The sequence below is a fragment of the Neolamprologus brichardi genome, chromosome 3 (assembly GCF_056152115.1).
Source record: "Neolamprologus brichardi isolate AB-2024 chromosome 3, ASM5615211v1, whole genome shotgun sequence".
NCBI lineage: Eukaryota > Metazoa > Chordata > Actinopteri > Cichliformes > Cichlidae > Neolamprologus > Neolamprologus brichardi.
The window spans coordinates 14907313-14926947 of record NC_142106.1 but is presented as its reverse complement, the minus strand read 5'-3'; the positions used below and the strand labels follow the sequence as shown (position 1 = coordinate 14926947).

At 39.4% G+C, this 19635-nt stretch overlaps 2 protein-coding genes across 2 annotated transcripts; both read left to right on the top strand.

The window, feature by feature from the left end:
- The first annotated feature begins 11011 nt into the window (after positions 1 to 11011).
- On the top strand, positions 11012 to 13825 carry LOC102777048 (uncharacterized). The gene is made up of 3 exons (XM_087838823.1): positions 11012 to 11194; positions 12747 to 13100; positions 13431 to 13825. The coding sequence occupies exons 1-3, from the start codon at positions 11143 to 11145 to the stop codon at positions 13652 to 13654; spliced, it is 630 nt and encodes a 209-aa protein (XP_087694949.1). The 5' UTR covers positions 11012 to 11142; the 3' UTR covers positions 13655 to 13825.
- Positions 13826 to 15897: 2072 nt separating this feature from the next.
- LOC118455817 (uncharacterized) lies at positions 15898 to 19400 on the top strand. Its single transcript, XM_035915736.2, has 3 exons — positions 15898 to 15992; positions 18044 to 18397; positions 18706 to 19400. Exons 1-3 carry the CDS (start codon positions 15947 to 15949, stop codon positions 18927 to 18929), a joined length of 624 nt encoding a protein of 207 aa, XP_035771629.2. The 5' UTR covers positions 15898 to 15946; the 3' UTR covers positions 18930 to 19400.
- Positions 19401 to 19635: the final 235 nt, after the last annotated feature.

Here is a 19635-nt window from a genome sequence, read left to right as displayed (position 1 = left end):
TCCTCCCACCGTCCAAAGACATGCAGCTTGTGGGACAGGTTAATTGGATAATCCAAATTGCCACTAGGTGTGAATGTGAGTGCGAATGGTTGTCTGTCCCTGTGTGTTGGCCCTGCGACAGACTGGCGACCTGTCCAGGGTGTACCCCGCCTCTCGCCCTATGACAGCTGGGAAAGGCTCCAGCAACCCTGAAAAGGATAAGCGGAAGCGGATGGATGGATGGATGGATGTTAGAGATTTTAGAGATTAATTTTACAGTATTTGCTCAAATGGAAGAAAGCAGTCTACATATTTGTTTTAATATGTGCTTTGACTCTACGAGCACACTGTAAATATCAGTACAACCGCCTTGATTATATGGACACATGGTTCGTTTGAATGAAATAAGCTTTACTGATATACAGAGCTTGTTCTCATTTTTTTCTACTCTTTTTTTTTAAATATCATATTTCTGATGTTTTATATCTGTTCTCAGTGTTTACAATATAAGTCCTAATGATATTGTAGTATTATCAGATGTTTGTGTTATGCTACTAAATTATATCTCATGTTCCTTATATCTTATTTCACATTCCTTACGTTTTATATAACACATTTCAAATGTCTTATGTCAATAAAAGGTAAGGGAACTGTTACAGAACATCGAGCAGCTTTATTTTGACTGTGATATTCCTGCTTTATGCTCTGTGTCGTGCATGTGTGCTCTGTTTTGATGCCAGAGATGTTAGTTAAATAATCACACTGGTCACAAGGATCTTTACATTTATTTACTTTTGAATAATCGTGTGATCTCTCTTTGTCTGCTTCTGGTCTCGATTCTGAGAACCACAAACCCTTCCTTTAAATGACGCTGCCTCCTTGTATAAACACTTGTCAGTGTCGAATGTAAAGCTGCTTTCCTTCTGCAGTCACTCTGCACTCGTCATTCATGGATTTTTTCAGATTCCTCCTGATTTTGATTCTGATTTGTGGTGAGTAAAGCACTAAAAAGACAAAAGTTTATAAGGAAGTGATGGAAGTTTTTTTTTTTAAAAAAATATGTAATATAATTGGTTTGTGGCACATATCAGAGATCCTGCATGTTTTTGTTTCTGTAATTCCTATGATTGGTTAGTTTTTAGCTGCATGTATTATTGTAGGGTCTACCTTACAATATAAAGCACCTTGAGGTGACTGTTGTTGTGATTTGGCGCTATATAAATAAAGTTTAATTCAGGAGATGATGGTGATCTCTGTGAAGTCCGTGGCCTGACCGATGGTGTTGAGGATACAGAGATAATGGTCTATCATAAAGGAAGTTAATTAATGGATTGGTGTTGGTGACCTAAATAAGTTTCAGTGTCTGACTTTTATCTCTCTCACAGGTTAGTAAAGGATGGTGCTAACAGTGTAAAGACGAGTTGGGAGAGACAGACCCGTCTCGCTGATGTTTGTCAGGGAACAGACAACAAACTAATCCCTGTGCATACATGAGCCTCACCAGCTGCTTCCACAAACACGAAATGAGGATGAGAACAGGTTGTTCACAAGTTTAGTCTAAACTGATGAGCTCTCGACAGCAGCGGGCTTTTTGTTGTTGTTGTTCATTCAGTGGAAAAAACATAGCACAGAAACCATTAGCTGTGTTTCTGATGTGTAACAACAACAAACTACTTCTTCAACTATGAGCTTAGAGCAAGACAAATAAAATATACACGCACATGGTTGTGTTGCATACAACCTGCTACTACATGTAGAGGAGTCCATATGTTTCCATTCGCCACCATAAAGTCTAAACTGTGCAGCACCGGTTTACCTGTTGTATCTCTCCTTTAGTTAACATTTTTACTTGTGTTGATAGAGCAGTACTTCTGCATTTTATTTTTATTTTCTCTATTTTGCATCTTTTCTAACTGGTTGCACTGAAAAATATAAGGTTGAGGTGTTTTGTACATATGCAGAAGAGGGATAATGGATATACAGGACAAAGAATCATAAATATGGAGCTGCCAGGAGGGAGGAAAAGAGGAAGACCACAGAAAAGACTGATGGGTGGAGGGAAGGAGGACAAGCACAGGATTTCAGAGGGAGGTTGTTAGGGATAGCTGTATAGACAAGTACAGAGAGCAGCAGAAAGAAGTAGTCTTTTTGTTTTAGTGGGTTTTTTTAGTGTTGTTTTAGTGGGGTGTTTTAGTGCTGTGCTTTTACCACAGTGACAGCACTGCAGCAAATTACAACAAATCAATTTCTAAGATTTGTAATTGTAGTCCTGTGTTTTGATACAGACTCATGTTGGTGTATGAACTGAGATAAATCATCTTTTGTATTAATATGGCGCCAAATCACAACAGCAGTTGCCCCAAGAGGCTTCGTGTTGTAGGATACAGACCCTACAGTGTTGGGAAAAAAACCCCAACAGTCAGACGATCCCCTCTGAACAAGCACTTGGCGATGGTGGGAAGGAAAAACTCCCTTTTAACAGGAAAAAGCTTCAGACTGAACCAGGCTCAGGGTGGAGCAGCCATCTGCTGCCACAGGTCAGGGGTGAAGGAATGGAAATAAATGGACAGAGGTGTATAAACAGATAGTGATTACACATCACATGGGTTACAGATTTTATTTCATTGTGAATATTTTCGTCATGAATCCTCTTCATGTGAGAAACTTGCATGTTAGTCTGCTCTTTTATTTTCCGGGCTTCATCTCACCTAAGTTGCACAAGTATCTCACTTATGTGAGAAGACTGATTAAAAAAGAAAAGGCCAGATGGTTTTTGGCATCAAAATAATTCTATGTTTTTCACTTTAGCCCTCACAGCTCGTCTGACTGTGAGTCCCAGCAGCTTCCAGCTGTTTGAAGGAGACTTTGTGTCTCTGAGCTGCGTGGAGGACGACAGCTCTGTTGGATGGACTCTGAGGAGAAACACAAGTAAAAAGCGAATGACTCCATGTGGAGATGGGTGGGGGCAAGCGACTGCTTCTGCCTGCAAGATCACCTATATCTTAACACAGGACAGTGGAGATTACTGGTGCGAGTTCAGAGAGGGAGCAACCAGCAGCACCCTCACCCTGAGAGTCACTGGTAAGTTGAGTGTGTGGAGTTAAGCTGCTTTTATGGTCAACCATGTTCACTGTCCGCTCCAATTCGGGGATGGCCTGTCTCCCTGCAATGAGCTCTGGTGCCAGATGGAGGCAGTATACCAAAGTATAATAGGTCTGTGGGCCAGTCTTGCCTGTAGTATTGATGGTCTGTCAGACAGCCACGGGGAAGATCGACGTTCAAACACAGAAAGAGCTGAAGTGGAAAAAAAGGGTTAAAAATAATGAAAAGTGTTGACTGTAACCGCTGTCTGTGTTTTTCATACAATTTTTTTTTTCATTTTTACCCCATCTTCCTGTTCTGATTCGATCAGTCTCCATCCAGCTGGATCACTGTCACGGGTGACGCACTCACCTGTCTGTGTTTCTGCAGGTTTCAACATTCACAATGTGACGACAACTTAATGACTGTTTGCTTTATTTTAGAGAGAAACACCACCACACCTCCCCCTACATCCACACTTCCACCTCCATCTGGACTTTCACTTACATTGTCCTCTGCATCATTCGTCCCTGGTCTTCTTCCTGTCTTGCTGACTGTTGCATCAGCCTGTACTGCGATGCTGAGATGACACGCTTACAGGAAACTCAAAGGTGAGATTCAGACTTCTGGATTTTACATCGTTTTAAACTTTATATTTACCACAGTTCAAAAATTTCTTCAATATTTAAAACACACCATCAAACCTTCTGGAGCCTCTATTGTTCTCACCGTGTTGTTGACTGTTGCATCAGTCTGTGTTGTGGTTTTATCACTGGTTCTACTGAACCAGCACCAGAAGAATCTGGAGAAGATGACATCACCAGTTTCCTCATGTATGACTTCAGTAAATGAGGACATTTTTGAAAAACACAATATATAGTTTATAATATATATATATATATATATATATATATATATATATATATATATATATATATATATATATATATATATATATATATATAATACAATATAGTTTTTAAATGTTGACACTATAACTGCATATTTAAAAAGTAAAAATATGGAGACTTTTACAAAAGGACAAAAAGGAGACGGAGAAAAGTGCAAACATGACACTGAGGACAACAAGCTCATCTTCTTTGTGATTTAGTGTTTGTTTTGTCATTTACGGGTTGATGAGAGAAGGCCATTAGCTTATTGTTTGCTGGATTTTAAAGTTTCTATCTTTATGTCTGTACGCACAGCTGCATGTTTGTTTTTTTCTTAACCACATTTAGAGTGTGTAATGTTTACAAGTTGCTAAGGCTCAACCTCCTCTGTATTTTTGCTCAGATAAAGCAAATATTTTTCGTATTCTGTTCATTTCTTTAGTTGAGCAGCACCACTTCCCTTCATTTATCCAGTTTTTTGTATTGTTTAAAAACTGTTGTTATCTTTTTCATCTCTTCATCAGTGGTAAGTTCCTCTTTCTTCACAGATACTGGTGTGAGTGCACAAAGCTCCTGCAGTGCAGAAGCCCCACCTACCTGCTTTTTAACTCTTTCAGCCAATCAGAAGAAAGTTATGCTGAAGAGGGAGGAGTTAAACAGCTCATTTCAGATAGATTCAATCTGATAAGGGATACACCAAGGGGCTTCTCATTTTGAACTGCATGCAAAGCTACTCTGGTATAAGTAGCTCTGGCACAATACGAGTACTTGGGTGAAATGACCAAAACATTTCCACTTTAAAAGAAGTGCAAATGTTAGTGTAGCAAAGCACAACCACTCGCATACTTGTCAGATGACCTTTCTGTTGATTTACTCTCATGTTCCTGCGTGTCCACAGAAACGTATGTTACAGTGTTCATCACTGTTTGTTCAGATTAAGATTGTGTAGCTATTTTGCAGGCTGAAGCAGATAGTGTATTTTTCCATGCTAACACAGTTTATGGCTGTTTTTAATTCAGTTTGCCCTTTGACATTTACACTGTTCAGTTTATGGTGTACAGTACAAAGCTGCACTACTTCCTTCTGATAAACTGTAAAATTAAAAAAAAACTGTTTCAATTTTTTCTGTTTGAAGTTTTTTTTACTGGTGTGCTGATACTAGTGTTTTATTAATAATAAATAATACTAACTGTGAATGGAAAGCATTAGGGGTGCAACTATACACAAAATTCACGGTTCGGTTCGATACTTTGGTGTCACGGTTCGATATTTTGTTGATACAAAAAAATGTTCATGCTTTTTTTAATTTGTCATTTATTAAAATTATAAATATATATTTTAACTCAAAAGTACAATTTTTAAATTTAATGTTGCTGAAACAACAAAGTAAGAAAAAAATAAATCTATCTGATCGAGAAATCACTCATCTTTGGAAAAGAGAGTTTATTACAGAGAAATTATTACAGAGAAATGTCCCTTTTCAAAATAAAAGCTATACTATATGCAGTGGCGGTCCTAGCCCGTTTGCCCCCCCCCCCCCCCCCCCCCCACACACACACACACACATAAAACATATTAAGGATTATACATTAACATAAAATTGTTGTCGGAACCATACTGAATTTCGCCAGAGAAACACACACACACACACATATGAAGAGAGAGAGAGAGTATGCATAGTATGCAAACAGCTACCAACAGCTGTTACTGTTGCTATTTTTACCATTTCTACTTGGAGCAAAGGTAACACACATAATTTCCTTAGGGATTAATAAAGTATTCTGATTCTGATTGTTTCAGGATGACCTGCCATCATCCAATCACACATCTGCTTACCTGCATCTTTTGCTCGTTTCTCCTCCTCTTCTTTTCTCTTTTTTCTAAACTGAGCACCTGATGGCTTTGAACTTTTCTTGTCCATCTTGGTTTTAATTTTGCACTCCAGTATGAACACAAATCCCCCAACTCGAGGATCACCACAACATAACCTAATAGATCTACACCTTAGTTCACAGATTCACTTTGTCTAAGGTTTATTTCTGGGATTTCGCACAACCCAGGATTCAAATCATGAATACATAATGGGCTTGGATTTACAACATTATAAATTAAATGTGCTCTATTTGGAAGCAGCAGCCCCCCCTCCCCTTTCGACGGGCTGTGTGTGAGACTTAAAATCATCAAACTGTAAATTATACATTTTAAATTGTTATTGATCCCTTTACCCCGAGTCCTAAAGTGTATATTTATTTTCTTACTCTTCTTATATTTATTGTTTGTTTACTTTCACTGCTGTAACTGGAGCCTCGTCGTCTCGTCTCTCTATATACTGGACTGTATGTAGCGGAGATGACAATAAAGTTTACTTTGACTTCAGCAGCAAGCAGGCGCACCGAGAGCTCTCGCGCTCACTTTTCGTGTAGGCCTACAGAATTTCGAATTTCAAATTATAAATCTGTATCATAATGTCTGGTCTTTTCGTGTTTGTTGTTTTGTTTTTATATTGTTTTATTTTGCCAGTTGGTTATTAGATGCTGCTCCAGCCAGCCAGAGAATCCCCCGCCGCCCCGCGCTCTCCTCCCTGTGTAGCAAGCAGCAGGCACGGGGAGGAGAGGGCGCCCTTACTCCCAGCAAATGGGCGATAGAAAACCGATCAGTGCCTATGCCATTCCCAGTATGCGCTGGCTGATGTCGGGGCAGCATGAGTACGAGCAATTTTTTTTTTTTTTGCCGATGTCCGTGATGCCGCCCCCCACCACGATGCCGCCCTGGGCAACCGCCCGTGTCGCCCGTATCTAAAACCGCTACTGACTATACGCTTCTTCTGGGCTATATTCTCAGCAGCATATTAAACATATCAGGTCCCCATAAGGAGAATCATGTGCTAACGCTGTCTAAATGACTCGGGTAAAGTTTGTAGCATGCCTGCTTGTTTTTGTCTGCTTCCACTTGTCTTTGCACTAGGGTGATGTCGGCGTAAATGTGCAGTCATATTCGTTGTGTTCCCACTAGTGCTGTCAGCGTTAATCTGAAATGACATTAACGCCACAACACGGCAAATCTCCGTTAACGAGCTACCGCGGATTGCCCCGTGCGTGCGCTAACGCAGTAGTTCCCACCCATGTAATTGAGCATTGCGTGGCACATCCGACATACTGTTTTACTTTTGTCCATGACGCGCTCACCTTCAGGGTCATACTTCACATGAAGACCAAAATAGTTCCAAACGCCAGATCTGAATGAGGGTGGGGGAGGTTCAATTTGCCATGTTGCAACGAGCTTAGCTTCTGTCTCGCTAGCTTGCCCTGTGCTCAGTGGATCTGCGCTCGACAGTGCAGCCTAGGCGGAGTAGTCGAACGCAGATCCACTGAGCTCTCAACACAGACAGCATCGTCAGAAGAAAAGTTGATAAAATAAATTAAAAATTTTGTATTGTTTGATACATATGCGTACCGAACCGAAAGCACTGTATTGAACGGTTCAATATCGATACGAGTATCGTTGCACCCCTAGAAAGCACGTGTTGGTGTCAGTACTCCACTGACTGAACACTTGTATGAGTTTTTGTTTTTGTTTTCTTAACTAGTAGAGTGCACCCTGCAATAGTTTCCTTTTTTTAATTTAAGGAATTACATTCTGAAAATAGTCACTGAGACACTGGGAAAAAAAGCTAAAACGTGAATCCAATTAAAAACCGTACTTTACCCAACTTAAACAATTTGATTAATAAATTTGTTCTTTATGATGAGTCACATTTTCTATCTATTTTTTATTTCCAATTTTTTATGATGGTTTTCTTTTTTTATATCTACATCTGGAAATATTTTAGTTTTGTATAATTTTTCACTCCTTCAACTCCAGTCTGCCTAAATTCGTCTTGTTGGTGGGCTGGTTCGGGCCTCGTGTTTGACACCACCGCTTTAAACTGTAACTGCAGATCTTGTTTGAGCTTCATGATTGACTCCACGTCACTTTCTTAGCCACACATTTCTTGGCAGACATGTTCATTTTCATAGCTTAGAGCCAATCAAGTGTGGGCCACTGTCAGTATGATGGAAGGTCACAGTCAGAGATCTACCTCAAGCTGAGCACGAATCCTTTAGATTCGACTAAACAGCTTCTATGATGGTTTTAATGTGACTTATGATAGATTGGTTTTGTTGTTGAGCAGCTCTGAATCCAGATGTTTAGCTCATTGACTTGAGCCCCTTTGTTATTACGCCAACACGTTCTCACTCCCAAAGCGTAACATTTTACGCTAGGTGACAAATCGTCAACATATTACGTTTTCGGCTACCCACCACGTTCCTAAATGACGACCTTGGAAAAATGAGGAAATATGAGAAAATATGAGAACCGTATGGACTCAATCTACACATGTTCGCTCTTTTTCTTCAAATCGCTTAGAAACACGCTATTTAACATCATTAAAGTCCTGGTTAAGATCAGGAAAAAGGTTATGGTTAGGGCTAGGGATAAGGTTAGGTTTAGGGCTGGAATACAGGGCTGGAACGTCTATTACCGCAGGAGCATCATTGCACTGGATTTCGCCCATAACCCGCCGCGTACCATAAGAACGCCGAAGGTCTCCTTTTGCGTTCCTCGGGAACGCCGCGGGACGTGACAAAACGTTGGCATGTTACGCCTCGGGAGTGAGAACGGGCTGATTACGCACGTGTTTATAACCCCACCCTCATGCTGTGTCCCAAATCGGGGTCTGCACGCTTGAAGTACGCATTTTAAGTGCGGTTACGTCACCGCCACGCGACGACGGCTGTCCCAATTCGAAGTGTACTTGAAATGCATACTCCAAATGCGCCGTCGATTTCCCCAAATATCAAGCGTGGTCCGGTGCACGCTTCGTGGTCCCATATATCCCACAATTCATAGCGCGGCGGTGGGTGTGGATAATTGTGCCGTAAAATACGGCAGAAGGGAGCGGCCGAAGAGTGAACTGTCAAAAGTAAGTACTGAATATGACGTCACTTATTCATGTGCGAATGTTTAATAATGAAGAACATTAAAACATTGCTGTTGGCCACATGTCGGCAAAGTTATGTGACATTAGTGATGTTTGTACTTTCAGCATTAACTTGGTTTTAAAGCCTCTACTTCTAAATATACATATAGTCGACCTTAATCTTACAGAGAATCTGATGATTTTATGGATAATTAAAGTCAGTCATATATCCACAAACACAACAAGCTGAAAGTCAGTGATATAGATTATATATATATATATATATATATATATATATATATATATATATATATATATATATATATATATATATATATATATATATATATATATATATATATATATCATAATAATCTGACAATACTATAATATTGGCCATATGATATTTACATTACCATAGTGAGATGACTTTAGTCTCATGAACAACATTAGCTAATTGTTATTTACTAGCTAATCTTAAATGACTGTTCAGTACAGAAATGAAGCCCTTGAATCATGTTTTACAGTCCTGTGGTCTCAGCCTCAGATACTCAACTAATCAAAGTGATGTCATGACAAAAATGATTGACCAACAAAACAATTTTCTCCTTCATTTCTGTCAAACAAAGCTGTATGTAACGTGTCTCGCGGTTAGTATCATGGTTGCTAGGCAACCTGAACAGCGCGACGAAGCATATACCGTCCCATTTCACAAGCCTCTCACTTCCGCACTTCTCGTACTTATAGTACGCACCGTACGCAGTACGCGTAGTGTGCGTACTTCAAGCGTGCATACCCCGAATTGGGACACAGCTTCAGTCTGTTCTCCTTCCTCAAAAGACAAGCAGCCCTGTCACTGAACACAAACGCACCTGTTTTCACGCTCAGAAACATTTAGCTGTATTGAAAACCTTCTCTTTAAACTCCTCGGTGGGTTTAAACTGGGATATTCTTTTTTCGGGAAATCTCACCATCCTATGGATATTTCTCAAACTCAGAACATTGAAGCGGAAATGGCTGCTCGGACATCTGAGCGTCTCTGCTGGACTCACTGTGTCTGCAGGTGAGCGTTAACTAACATAAGAGATTTCTTCATATTTATTAGATTTCCAAACTTGCTCATAAGTAAATCACGTGAGACCTGCCTGCAGATAAACAGTTAAGGAAACCATAATTTCCACTCAGAATGTGGAGTAACTCCGGAGCGGGTTAAATATATATTTTCTTTTTTGTTTGCTGACTCCAAAAACCAAAACGTTCAGTCAGAGACGATGTGAGGAAATTAAAAAAAACTTCCTGCTTCTCGCTGTGCGCGCTCAGGTCAAAACAGGCCGTTTTGTTTTTGTCTTGTGCGCGTAACCGACCGTTTGAGCGTTTCCCACGTCACTCAGAGAAATGATCAGAAAACAGCTGACAGAGAGCTACAAAGTAAAGCCTTTAAATATACGAGGAAACATGATGCATTAGTGGTGCAAATGAGATGCGAGAGCATTGCTGGGCATTAACGAGAAGCTTTTGTGCGCGCACACTTTGAGCGAGAAACGTAAGTCACGGTTCAGCAGGCTGATTATAAACCGTGTTCTTACAGCACGGAATCTACAAACAGCCTAAAACACACTGAGAAGAGAAACTGAAGATTACAGCTGATTTTAACCTGGAAGTCAGAAGAGTTACTATGGTTACCCACTGAAGACTGCATTTGTCCATCTCGCTGTTTGCGACATCTGCTGCTGTCAGAACATTTAAAACACAAAATCTGAGGATTTCTTGTTTCTGTTGTTGTCGCTCCACAGGACACAGCATGTATCCGGGCATACACCCAGCCTGAAGGGAACACATTCATCCATCGAAGCTCAACATAAAACTCTCATTTCAAACTTGTATTTAAACAGATCGGACTGAAATATGACAGGCGCAGTCACATTGAGCTGCTGAGATTAATACAATTAGGGCTTTACCAGTGATTTTTTTCATTAGCTTGTGTTTTCTTTTGCCCCCCCCCCCTTTTTTTTGGGGGGGTTTTTTTTCACAGGGGAAATGCGCTTTACTAAGAGCTAGATCGATATCGTTTCCGTGAAGCAGCCTCGTATATAAATAGAGGTGTGATAGCTGTGTCGTTTTGAACAGCTTCTTTGAAACCCTGTGACTTCTTCGCTTTCAGTTGCTTTAGAGTCTTCCTCCTGTTCTGCTCAGTAGCTGCTCCGCCGTGTCCGTCCACCTATCAGACTTTAGATGACTTCTTTAATAATCTTCCTGTATTTATCTCTAATTGTTTCATCTATAGGTGAGTGAAACTGAGCATGTTTATATTTTAATTCGTGTCAAACTTCAAAGCTAAACTAAAAAGAGTAACTAAATTAATATTTTTCCGTGTAGAGAAAAAAATTAATTGAATTGTTCAAAACATGACTAAATGTAAATGGTAAATGGTAAATGGTAAATGGCCTGTATTTGTATAGCGCTTTTTACTAGTCCCGCCTAGGGACCCGTCCAGTCATCCACCCATTCACTCTCACATTCACACACTGGTGGAGGCAAGCTACAGTTGTAGCCACAGCTGCCCTGGGGCAGACTGACAGAAATGTATTTTCCCTGTCACTTTTCATAGATCTTGATTAACTCAATGAGTTCAGTACACTCAAGTCTTTAACAATGAAACTCAAAAAATAACTCTTCGAATAACAATCATGGAAAGAATTTCCACGTATTTTAAATTGCTTTAATTTTTTTTAGCATTATGCATCTGTTATTCCAATTTGATGTCCTTGAGTTGAACCAACTTGATTAATTAATGATGAAATGTGGAAATCCTTTCCATGATTAAGTTCATTTTTTAGAGTGTTCAACAAAGTCTAGCGTCTGACATCAGTCACTGTCTTTTGTGCAGGAGGTAGTTTAAAGCAAAGAGGGACATCAAACACATCATCACAGATGTGTGCTCAGGTGAAAACCATCTGACAGCCTTACGAGGCATTTGTGATCACATGCTTGGTATCAGAGGACAAAATAATATCAAAGAGGAGTGTTTTATTGATGATAATGTTTCATTATCTGGGCTAATATCGTTCACGAGTGCTTTAAATCCAATTGGAAAAACTGGTGAAGGACTCTTACAGACTCACACTGAGCTGGAACCTGTGGTCAAAGGATTTATCTTATTGTGAACATGATATCTCCTGAACAACTTCAAATAATAGGATCATGTTTAACACAGATGTTCAAATGGACTCCGTGATCACAGACAAAAGCTGAGGTGAAGCCTTGCGGGCAGGTACAACCACCTCTGTTAGGTCCGCGTTAATCAAGTGTTTTCCTCATTTCTAGCCTCGGCAACATTCATATGCAGTTATTAGAAAGGGGGAAATTAGGTACGAAGACACAGTTTAAAGTCTGTAGACTGCTTATTTTGCCGTTCTAAGATAATAGTTAATACGAACAGTCTCTTTTGAAGCTGTAAGTGAACATTAGAGGCACTGCATTTTGTACTGCTTCAGGATTGGCTTGTTTTTACAGCCACAGAGGTTGAAAATGTACTTTTATTTTACACAAATGCTAAATGTAAATTAATAAATACAATAACTAAATAAATAAAACACAATGATCATGTTCAAGATATCTCGGTGTACTATTAGACATTTAAAAACAAAAATCTGCCTGCACAGGATGAAAAAAAAAGTTTCCGTGACATTTTCACACTTGTGATGTGTGGAAACACAAACACCCTTTTTCCTCTGACATCATATCAGTGTTTTTTTGGATCAACTGTGGTGTGTTCAATTTTAAATATCCTGTTCTAACAGTGGGAAAAAAAAGATTGATTATTTTCTTTTCTTCAGCTCTGCAGCAGGATGTGCAGGCGAAGATTGGAGAGGACGTCACACTTCAGTGTCAGATTTCCACAGATGAAAGAATCTCGGTGCTGAAGTGGAGCAGAGCTGACCTGAACACAGACGGCTACGTCTACTTCTACAGGAACAAACGCTTCTATGAAAACTACCAACATCCATCTTTTCATGGAAGAGTGAAGCTGAAGCACCCAGAGATGAAGGATGGAGACGTTTCTGTGATCCTGAAGAAGGTCACGTTTAATGACACTGGGATTTATGAGTGTCACGTAGCTGTGAGGAACCCTGTGAGAAGTAAAAGAGCTCACACTGAGATCAGTCACTTCATCAACCTCACAGTCACAGGTGAGTTTGTCTACACGCCCTGGAAACTGCATCGCGCCCCAGTTTTTTGGGCCAGTTAGAATTTTCTGCAGTTTTGACATAGTGGGTGGATGACCATGTGATGGGTGAAGTCATAGCATGCTGCTAACTCTGTGGATGATCAACAGAAAAACATATTTTCTGTCCTAAAAAGTGTAATTTAAATGTAGCCTGTAGTGGAAATATTTCCCTAAGCTGATGTTAAACAGCTTTTTTGCTTCTGATCGTTTCGCCTGCAGAACACACATCTGTTGGTTCATTGCTGTGTTGGAGTCTCAGTTTCTGCTCTGACAGCTGATGTTTTCTCTGCAGGTGAAACGGATAAAACCACGTTGGAACAGCAGCTGAAGGGAAAAGGAGCTACAGACGGAAACATGTATGATAGAAAAGCAGAAACTCTGAGTATTCAGATTGTTGTTGTTGTTATTATTGTTGTCATCACTGCTGTCATTGGGTTTATGGTATTTTTGAGATTTAAAAGAAGTAAGGAGCAGTTTCCAGCCAAGCCTAGTGATAAGAGGGAGGAAATAGCCTGAAATGTTACTTTCTTTACGATGCAATAAAGAGCACCTCAAGATGATTTCATGTTATTTCTGAATGTCTCAACCCTCATGTACCACGACACTGAATATAAAATAAACTGCATCTGTTGGAACTCTACATCTGGATGTCAACCTCTCCTCCTGATCCAGGATAACCACAGTAGCACAATCCAGCATTAAAAAGATGTTACACCATCCTCCACAGCAGTACTTTTATTAATAATCAAAGTCCTCCTGACTGTGACTGGAAAGCATTTATTCCCGAACCTCTAAACTGTGTCAGTGCTCTGGTCTCTGAAGGTTTAGATTAAGATGTTGTTCATATGTCCAGAGTGTAATGGACCACAAATGTTGCTCTATAGAGTCTAAGAATAAAAATATGGGACTGTTAAGAAGTTTCAGGTGACCACTGAAATAATAGCTGATAATTAAGAAAATGCTGAAACAACAAATCTTAAAAGAATCCCTGTAGGAAAAAAAACCTACCCTTTTCTTAGTTTTTCAGGAAAAAAAAGCCTGATTTCGCTAAATTGAGAGAATTTTTAACAATATGCCTGCGTTGCAATTTACAACAACCTTCCCATGTAGAATTTCTATGAGTAAACAGGAGTATTTTACATATGTAGAAATGAAAGATAACAATAATTCATTTTCTCTTCCTCACTTCAAGTGGACTGAAGTGGATCATTTGGTGGGCTGGTTCTGGTCCATGAGCCTCATGTTTGATACCGCTGGTGTAAACAGCTTTTACAGATGTTTGAGTTTCAGGGCAAAACTTTTGTTGTCAGAAAATTTGACTTTCTTAGCTTAGAGCCAGTTAAATGTGAGACAGTGTATCAGTGAGACGCACAGGAGGATAAGAGATGACACATCTCACATCAAAGTCACAGTCAGAGAAGATCCACTTAAATCTGAGCGTGAATCCTGTTTATTCTATTAATCAGCTTCTATAATGGTTTTAATGTGACTGATGACTGATTAGTGATCGGTTTTGTTGTTGATCAGCTCTGAATCCAAACGTTTAACTTGCCGCTGTGTTATTACGCACATGTTTATGACCCCGCCCTCAGTTTGTTCTTCTTCCTTTAAAAGACACTTGAGCGCGCATTTAAAAACAAACGCACCCGTTTTCACGCTCGGAGACTTTCAGCTTTGTTGAAAAACTGGGATCTCCTATTCTCGCGAAATCTCACCATCCTTTGGATATTTAGCAAACTTTGAAAAGTAGGATCTTCCGAACAATAAGACGGAAATGGCTGCTCGGACATCTGAGGTTCCGGGCTGCACTCACCCTCTTTGTCTGCAGGTGAGTTTGAGCTAACGCTAAGAGTTTGGATCATATTTATTAGATTTATTAACTTGCGCGTAAGTGAACCATGTGACTTGCCAGCTCTCACTGCACATAAACAGTTAAGGATCATTTCCGCTCAGACTCTGGAGTAACTCTGGAGCGGGTTAAATCCATATTTTCTTTTGTGTTTGCTGGCTCCAAAAACCAAAAAATTCAGTCAGAGACGGTGTGAGGAGGTTAAAATACTTCTGCGCAGACTTTGTGCTTCTCACTGCGCGCGCTCAGATCAAAACTGGCCGTTTTGTTTTTGTCTTGTGCGCGTAACCGACCGTTTGAGCGTCTCCCACTTCACTTCATATAAAGTAAAGCTTCTAATTATACAAGGATAAATGCTGCGTTAGTGGTGCAAATGAGACTTAACATAATATTTGTCTTCTATTATTTACACAATTTCTCATTTTTTTCCCAAACTGCAGTTTTATTTGAACAATAATATAAAATGTGACGGATTAAACTGATCAAGCAGAATAAAAGTTACCGCAGCCACAGTCTCTGTGCTGCACTCTGCATTCGTCTGCAAACATCATAAAAGTCACTACTATAACTTTCATTACTTTATTCTTACTGTACTAAATGTTTCTCATATTGTGACTTGTGCTGCCATCTGCTGGTTAAAATAAGCATAAACTAACACTTCTCAGAAGTGCTCGGATTTCTTGTAAATGCTCATCTTGTTGCTAATGCTCAGTGCGCAAAGGTGGACTAGAAAAGCGCTATACAAATAAATACAGGCCTTTTTTTTTTAACCATTTAGCGTCTGTGTAATATTTTGCCATCATGTGTTGATATAATCCAATAAAGAATGAGTTATCTATATTCATCTATGCTCTCTCTCTCCCTCCCTCCCTGAAAGTGAAAGTGAAACCAACTCTGTTTTAAGTGCAGGTCAGGCTGCAGACTCTTCACTTCCCAGCCTGCAGTCACAGCAGTCACAGATGGAGTCCCTCATAGTCTTCCTGTTCGTGATTTCTTGCTCTATAGGTGAGTGAAAGAGTTTTTTTAAAAAAACATTTTTTTTTCAGGTAAGTATAAATATGTGTTTAACCGGTTAAATGTTGATTCCCATGTTGTGTTTGCAGGTTGAGCTCCTGTGTCTCTTTGTAGTCATTTTTTTCAGCATTTTTACAGCAGCATGTTTAATGATGTAACAGCTGATGTCAGATCCAGGGTTGGGGTGGAGGGATTTTAAAGTCCCATAGTTCACCTGAATCTGGCTGCTACAAGCTGCTTGTGTGTTGAGTCAGCAGCCACTTTGTGGTTTGTGTGTTCTTTGAATTGCTGCACGATGAGAACAGCAGCAGTCACTCTGGGACTCAAATGGACACCAGGAGATGTTACTTACACTGTTGGACAACCTTTCCCTTTTAAAGAGTGTTTAACGGTGTAACTTTGCATTTTTATCTTAACTTTTTTCAACTGGGGGGAGTGAAGGGAAATGCGAAGTGAAAGCAAAGTGAATCAATCCAAGACTTTCTCTTTTGTTTGGGAGTCTTTCAGTTCTCCTTTCACTTCTGCTTTGGGTTTAAAGGAAATGTCACATAGCTCCAATGTGAGACCTCCCAGCATTAGAACATGACAAGGACAGCTCTGGACTTTGCATATGTGATGAGTGGGGCTGAGTGTTTTGTGCTAACATATAAGATTTTCAAATTTATTGTAAACAAGCTCATTCCAAATATGCCTCTAATAATTCCACAACATAAAAATATTATATTAACTTGTGACTTTATTTATTGTGTATTTGAGTCTCTTTTTTTTCTTTTTTGTAAATTCATGAAACTCAGAGCTCCCATGCAGGGAGGTGGAGGGAGTCTGAAGTGATTTAAAGCTTGGATTACCTGTCAAACACCTGGGGATCAGACAGATGTTTGACTAAAGATCATCTTTATTGAACTTGAACACATAAGCTTCATTTATATGAAAGTTTACAATGTTGACACACTTGGTTCAGCTCAGGTTGTCACTGACTGAGTGATATATTTAAACTTATTTAAACTTAAAGTCATTTACTTAAATAAGTTTATTAATTAAGTGTTAAGTGTAAATTAAGTGCAGTACACTCAAAAAAGAAAGAAAATCTGCTTTTATTTGACTTTAACTACTTTAATTTCATATATATAAAACATAAAACAATATAACATCATATATATATTTTTTTTCTTGTAATTTTGTTACATAGGTTCAATTTAAATGTTCGATTTAATGGAATTTAGTCAAATGAAATGAACTTGATTAGCACACGTTCAGTTTATACCAAGCACTCATAAATCCCACTGTCATTAAATGTGACACTGGCCATTCTAAATGAGCAATTATTTGAATAAATAAAAGTATTTTACATGTTTCAGTTGCATTTTAAAATTAAAATCATTGCTTTATTGTTTAAAAAGGGTGTATAATATTTCATTTTAGTGTGATAGACAATAAAATTGCACAGTAATCAGGTACCTTTGAAATAAATAGACAACAAAATACAAAGTAAAGTAGCCAAAAGTTACACTCAAAGTTACTTTCTTTCTTACCTGTAAAATTTTAACTTGTTAGTCTGTTATTTTAGTGCCCTGCATGGTACATAACAATAACATAATTCAGCTAAAATACTCTGAAATTACATTTAAATTAACGGAATTACACCTTGAGACTGGTTTTTACAGAGTCAAGTAAACATAGTTGGAGTTTATTTGATGCCAAAGAAACTGCAACTAACTGAGGGAAGCCTAGCAGACAGCCAGCAGCTACAGCCCTGTGTTAGGGATTGTATTATCGTAATCAAGTATGTCTCCGCCCACACGAAGCTGTTACAGAACGGAAAATTAGGTACAGAGACCAAAACTTGTTTTTGTAGGCCATAAAGATTTTAACATGGGGCTCTGTGAGGACTGACGAGCATTAGAGGAACTGCTGTTTGAGGCTCTTTACTGTTGTCTCGATTTTTCAGCCACAAATTCTTATCAAGTGCTGTTAACAGTTAAAAATGTTTTAAAAACTTAAAAATTAGTTACATTTAAAAAAGATTATTTTCTTTCCTTCAGCTCTGCAGCAGGATGTGCAGGTGAAGTTTGGAGAGGACGTCACTCTCCAGTGTCAGATTACTACAGATGAAAGAATCTCAGTGGTAAAGTGGAGCAGAGCTGACCTGAACACAGACGGCTACGTCTACTTCTACAGGAACAAACGCTTCTATGAAAACTACCAACATCCATCTTTTCATGGCCGAGTGAAGCTGAGGGACCCAGAGATGAAAGATGGAGACGTTTCTCTAATCCTGAACAACGTCACGTTTAATGACACTGGGATCTATGAGTGTCACATAGCAGTGAGGAACCCTGTGAGAAGTAAAAGAGCTCACACTGAGATCAGTCACTTCATTGAGCTCACAGTCACAGGTGAGTTTGTAGAGCTCACGCTCAGCTCCCACATCATAAAACCCCCAAAACATAAAAGCGTGAAATTACAAACAAAAAATCTAAAACTGCTTGCTGCTAGTATTTCTCTACTCTACAGAAACTACATGATTATTTGTGACTTGGCAAATAATCAAACAAAAGCCAGTGAGCTAAAATTTATCCACAGCTTCTTCTGCTCAATTCTTTTAGTGTTAAGCGTGAAGGGGAAACGGCATGCTGCTAACTCAGATGCTAAACATTAAACCACTGTTTGAAATATTCTCTGACAGCTGATTTTCTCTCTGCAGGTGAAACAGATGAAAAGTTGTTGCAGCAGCAAATTGTGGAAAGTGAAGCTGGAAACATCAACAAACAACAGGATGTTGGAGACGTAGTAACTCCAACTCTTCTAATGGTTGTTTGTTATGTTGCGGTTGCTGTTATTGTTGTTGGTTTTCTGACATTATTCATATTTAAAAGAATTCAGTTAAAAGGACTACATGTTACAGTCCCTGATAATGCATTGCTTTAGATGGAGAGACTCTTGAGGGATGGCTGTTATGAGGAAAGGCAGCCCAGAAACTTTGCAAGCAGCACACGTCGTTGTTGCCTCAACTTTCAGTCTTTTACCCAGGCTAATCTGCCATTTTCCTTCCTTGGTTAGGTTTAGGGATTAGAGATCGATCTAGATTATCATTTTAAATTTGGGACACAGCGTCAGTAGTGGACCTTGGATTCATCGGGTTTTTCGGACATTATCACTAGACACCCTCATCAAGGAGGCCCTGCCAGGGTTGATCAGGCCCTGGAGTGTGTCACTGGTTTATGTTAAATTGTTCTTTCTCTTCTTCTTTCTTCTATTTAGTTTCCTGCAGTTTATTTTCTATCTACTGCAACTGAGAAATAATACTTACCTCTTTAGCATTTATGGAGCCTCACTTCTTCAAAGGGATAGAAAAGGTGATGTAAGACAAAAGGGACAAGATAGGAGAGAGCAGAGAGGAGAGCCGGAAGAGAGGCGCCCGATCTGGCTTCCCACACCTCCCCGCTGGATCGGACTGTATGCTCTACCTCCCCACTGCCTCCCAGACAAGGGGAGAAGAGCAGAATATTTCTTTTCTCTCGTGGTTAGCTGATTGCCTTAGCTGCCCAATTGATGTCGGCCCTTTTTAGCCACAGCCAGTGACTGGTCCTCTCAACAGTGTTAGCTAGTTCTCTTGTAGCATGTGATTGTGCCT

What these genes read in the sequence shown, in the direction of transcription:
- LOC102777048 (XM_087838823.1), top strand. Translation starts at nt 11,143, where the DNA reads ATGACTTCTTTAATAATCTTCCTGTATTTATCTCTAATTGTTTCATCT. An exon ending in TCTAATTGTTTCATCTATAG is followed by an intron (nt 11,195 to 12,746) that starts GTGAGTGAAACT and finishes TCTTTTCTTCAG; the next exon opens with CTCTGCAGCAGGATGTGCAG. An exon ending in CATCAACCTCACAGTCACAG is followed by an intron (nt 13,101 to 13,430) that starts GTGAGTTTGTCT and finishes TTTTCTCTGCAG; the next exon opens with GTGAAACGGATAAAACCACG.
- LOC118455817 (XM_035915736.2), top strand. Translation starts at nt 15,947, where the DNA reads ATGGAGTCCCTCATAGTCTTCCTGTTCGTGATTTCTTGCTCTATAG. An exon ending in CGTGATTTCTTGCTCTATAG is followed by an intron (nt 15,993 to 18,043) that starts GTGAGTGAAAGA and finishes TCTTTCCTTCAG; the next exon opens with CTCTGCAGCAGGATGTGCAG. An exon ending in CATTGAGCTCACAGTCACAG is followed by an intron (nt 18,398 to 18,705) that starts GTGAGTTTGTAG and finishes TTCTCTCTGCAG; the next exon opens with GTGAAACAGATGAAAAGTTG.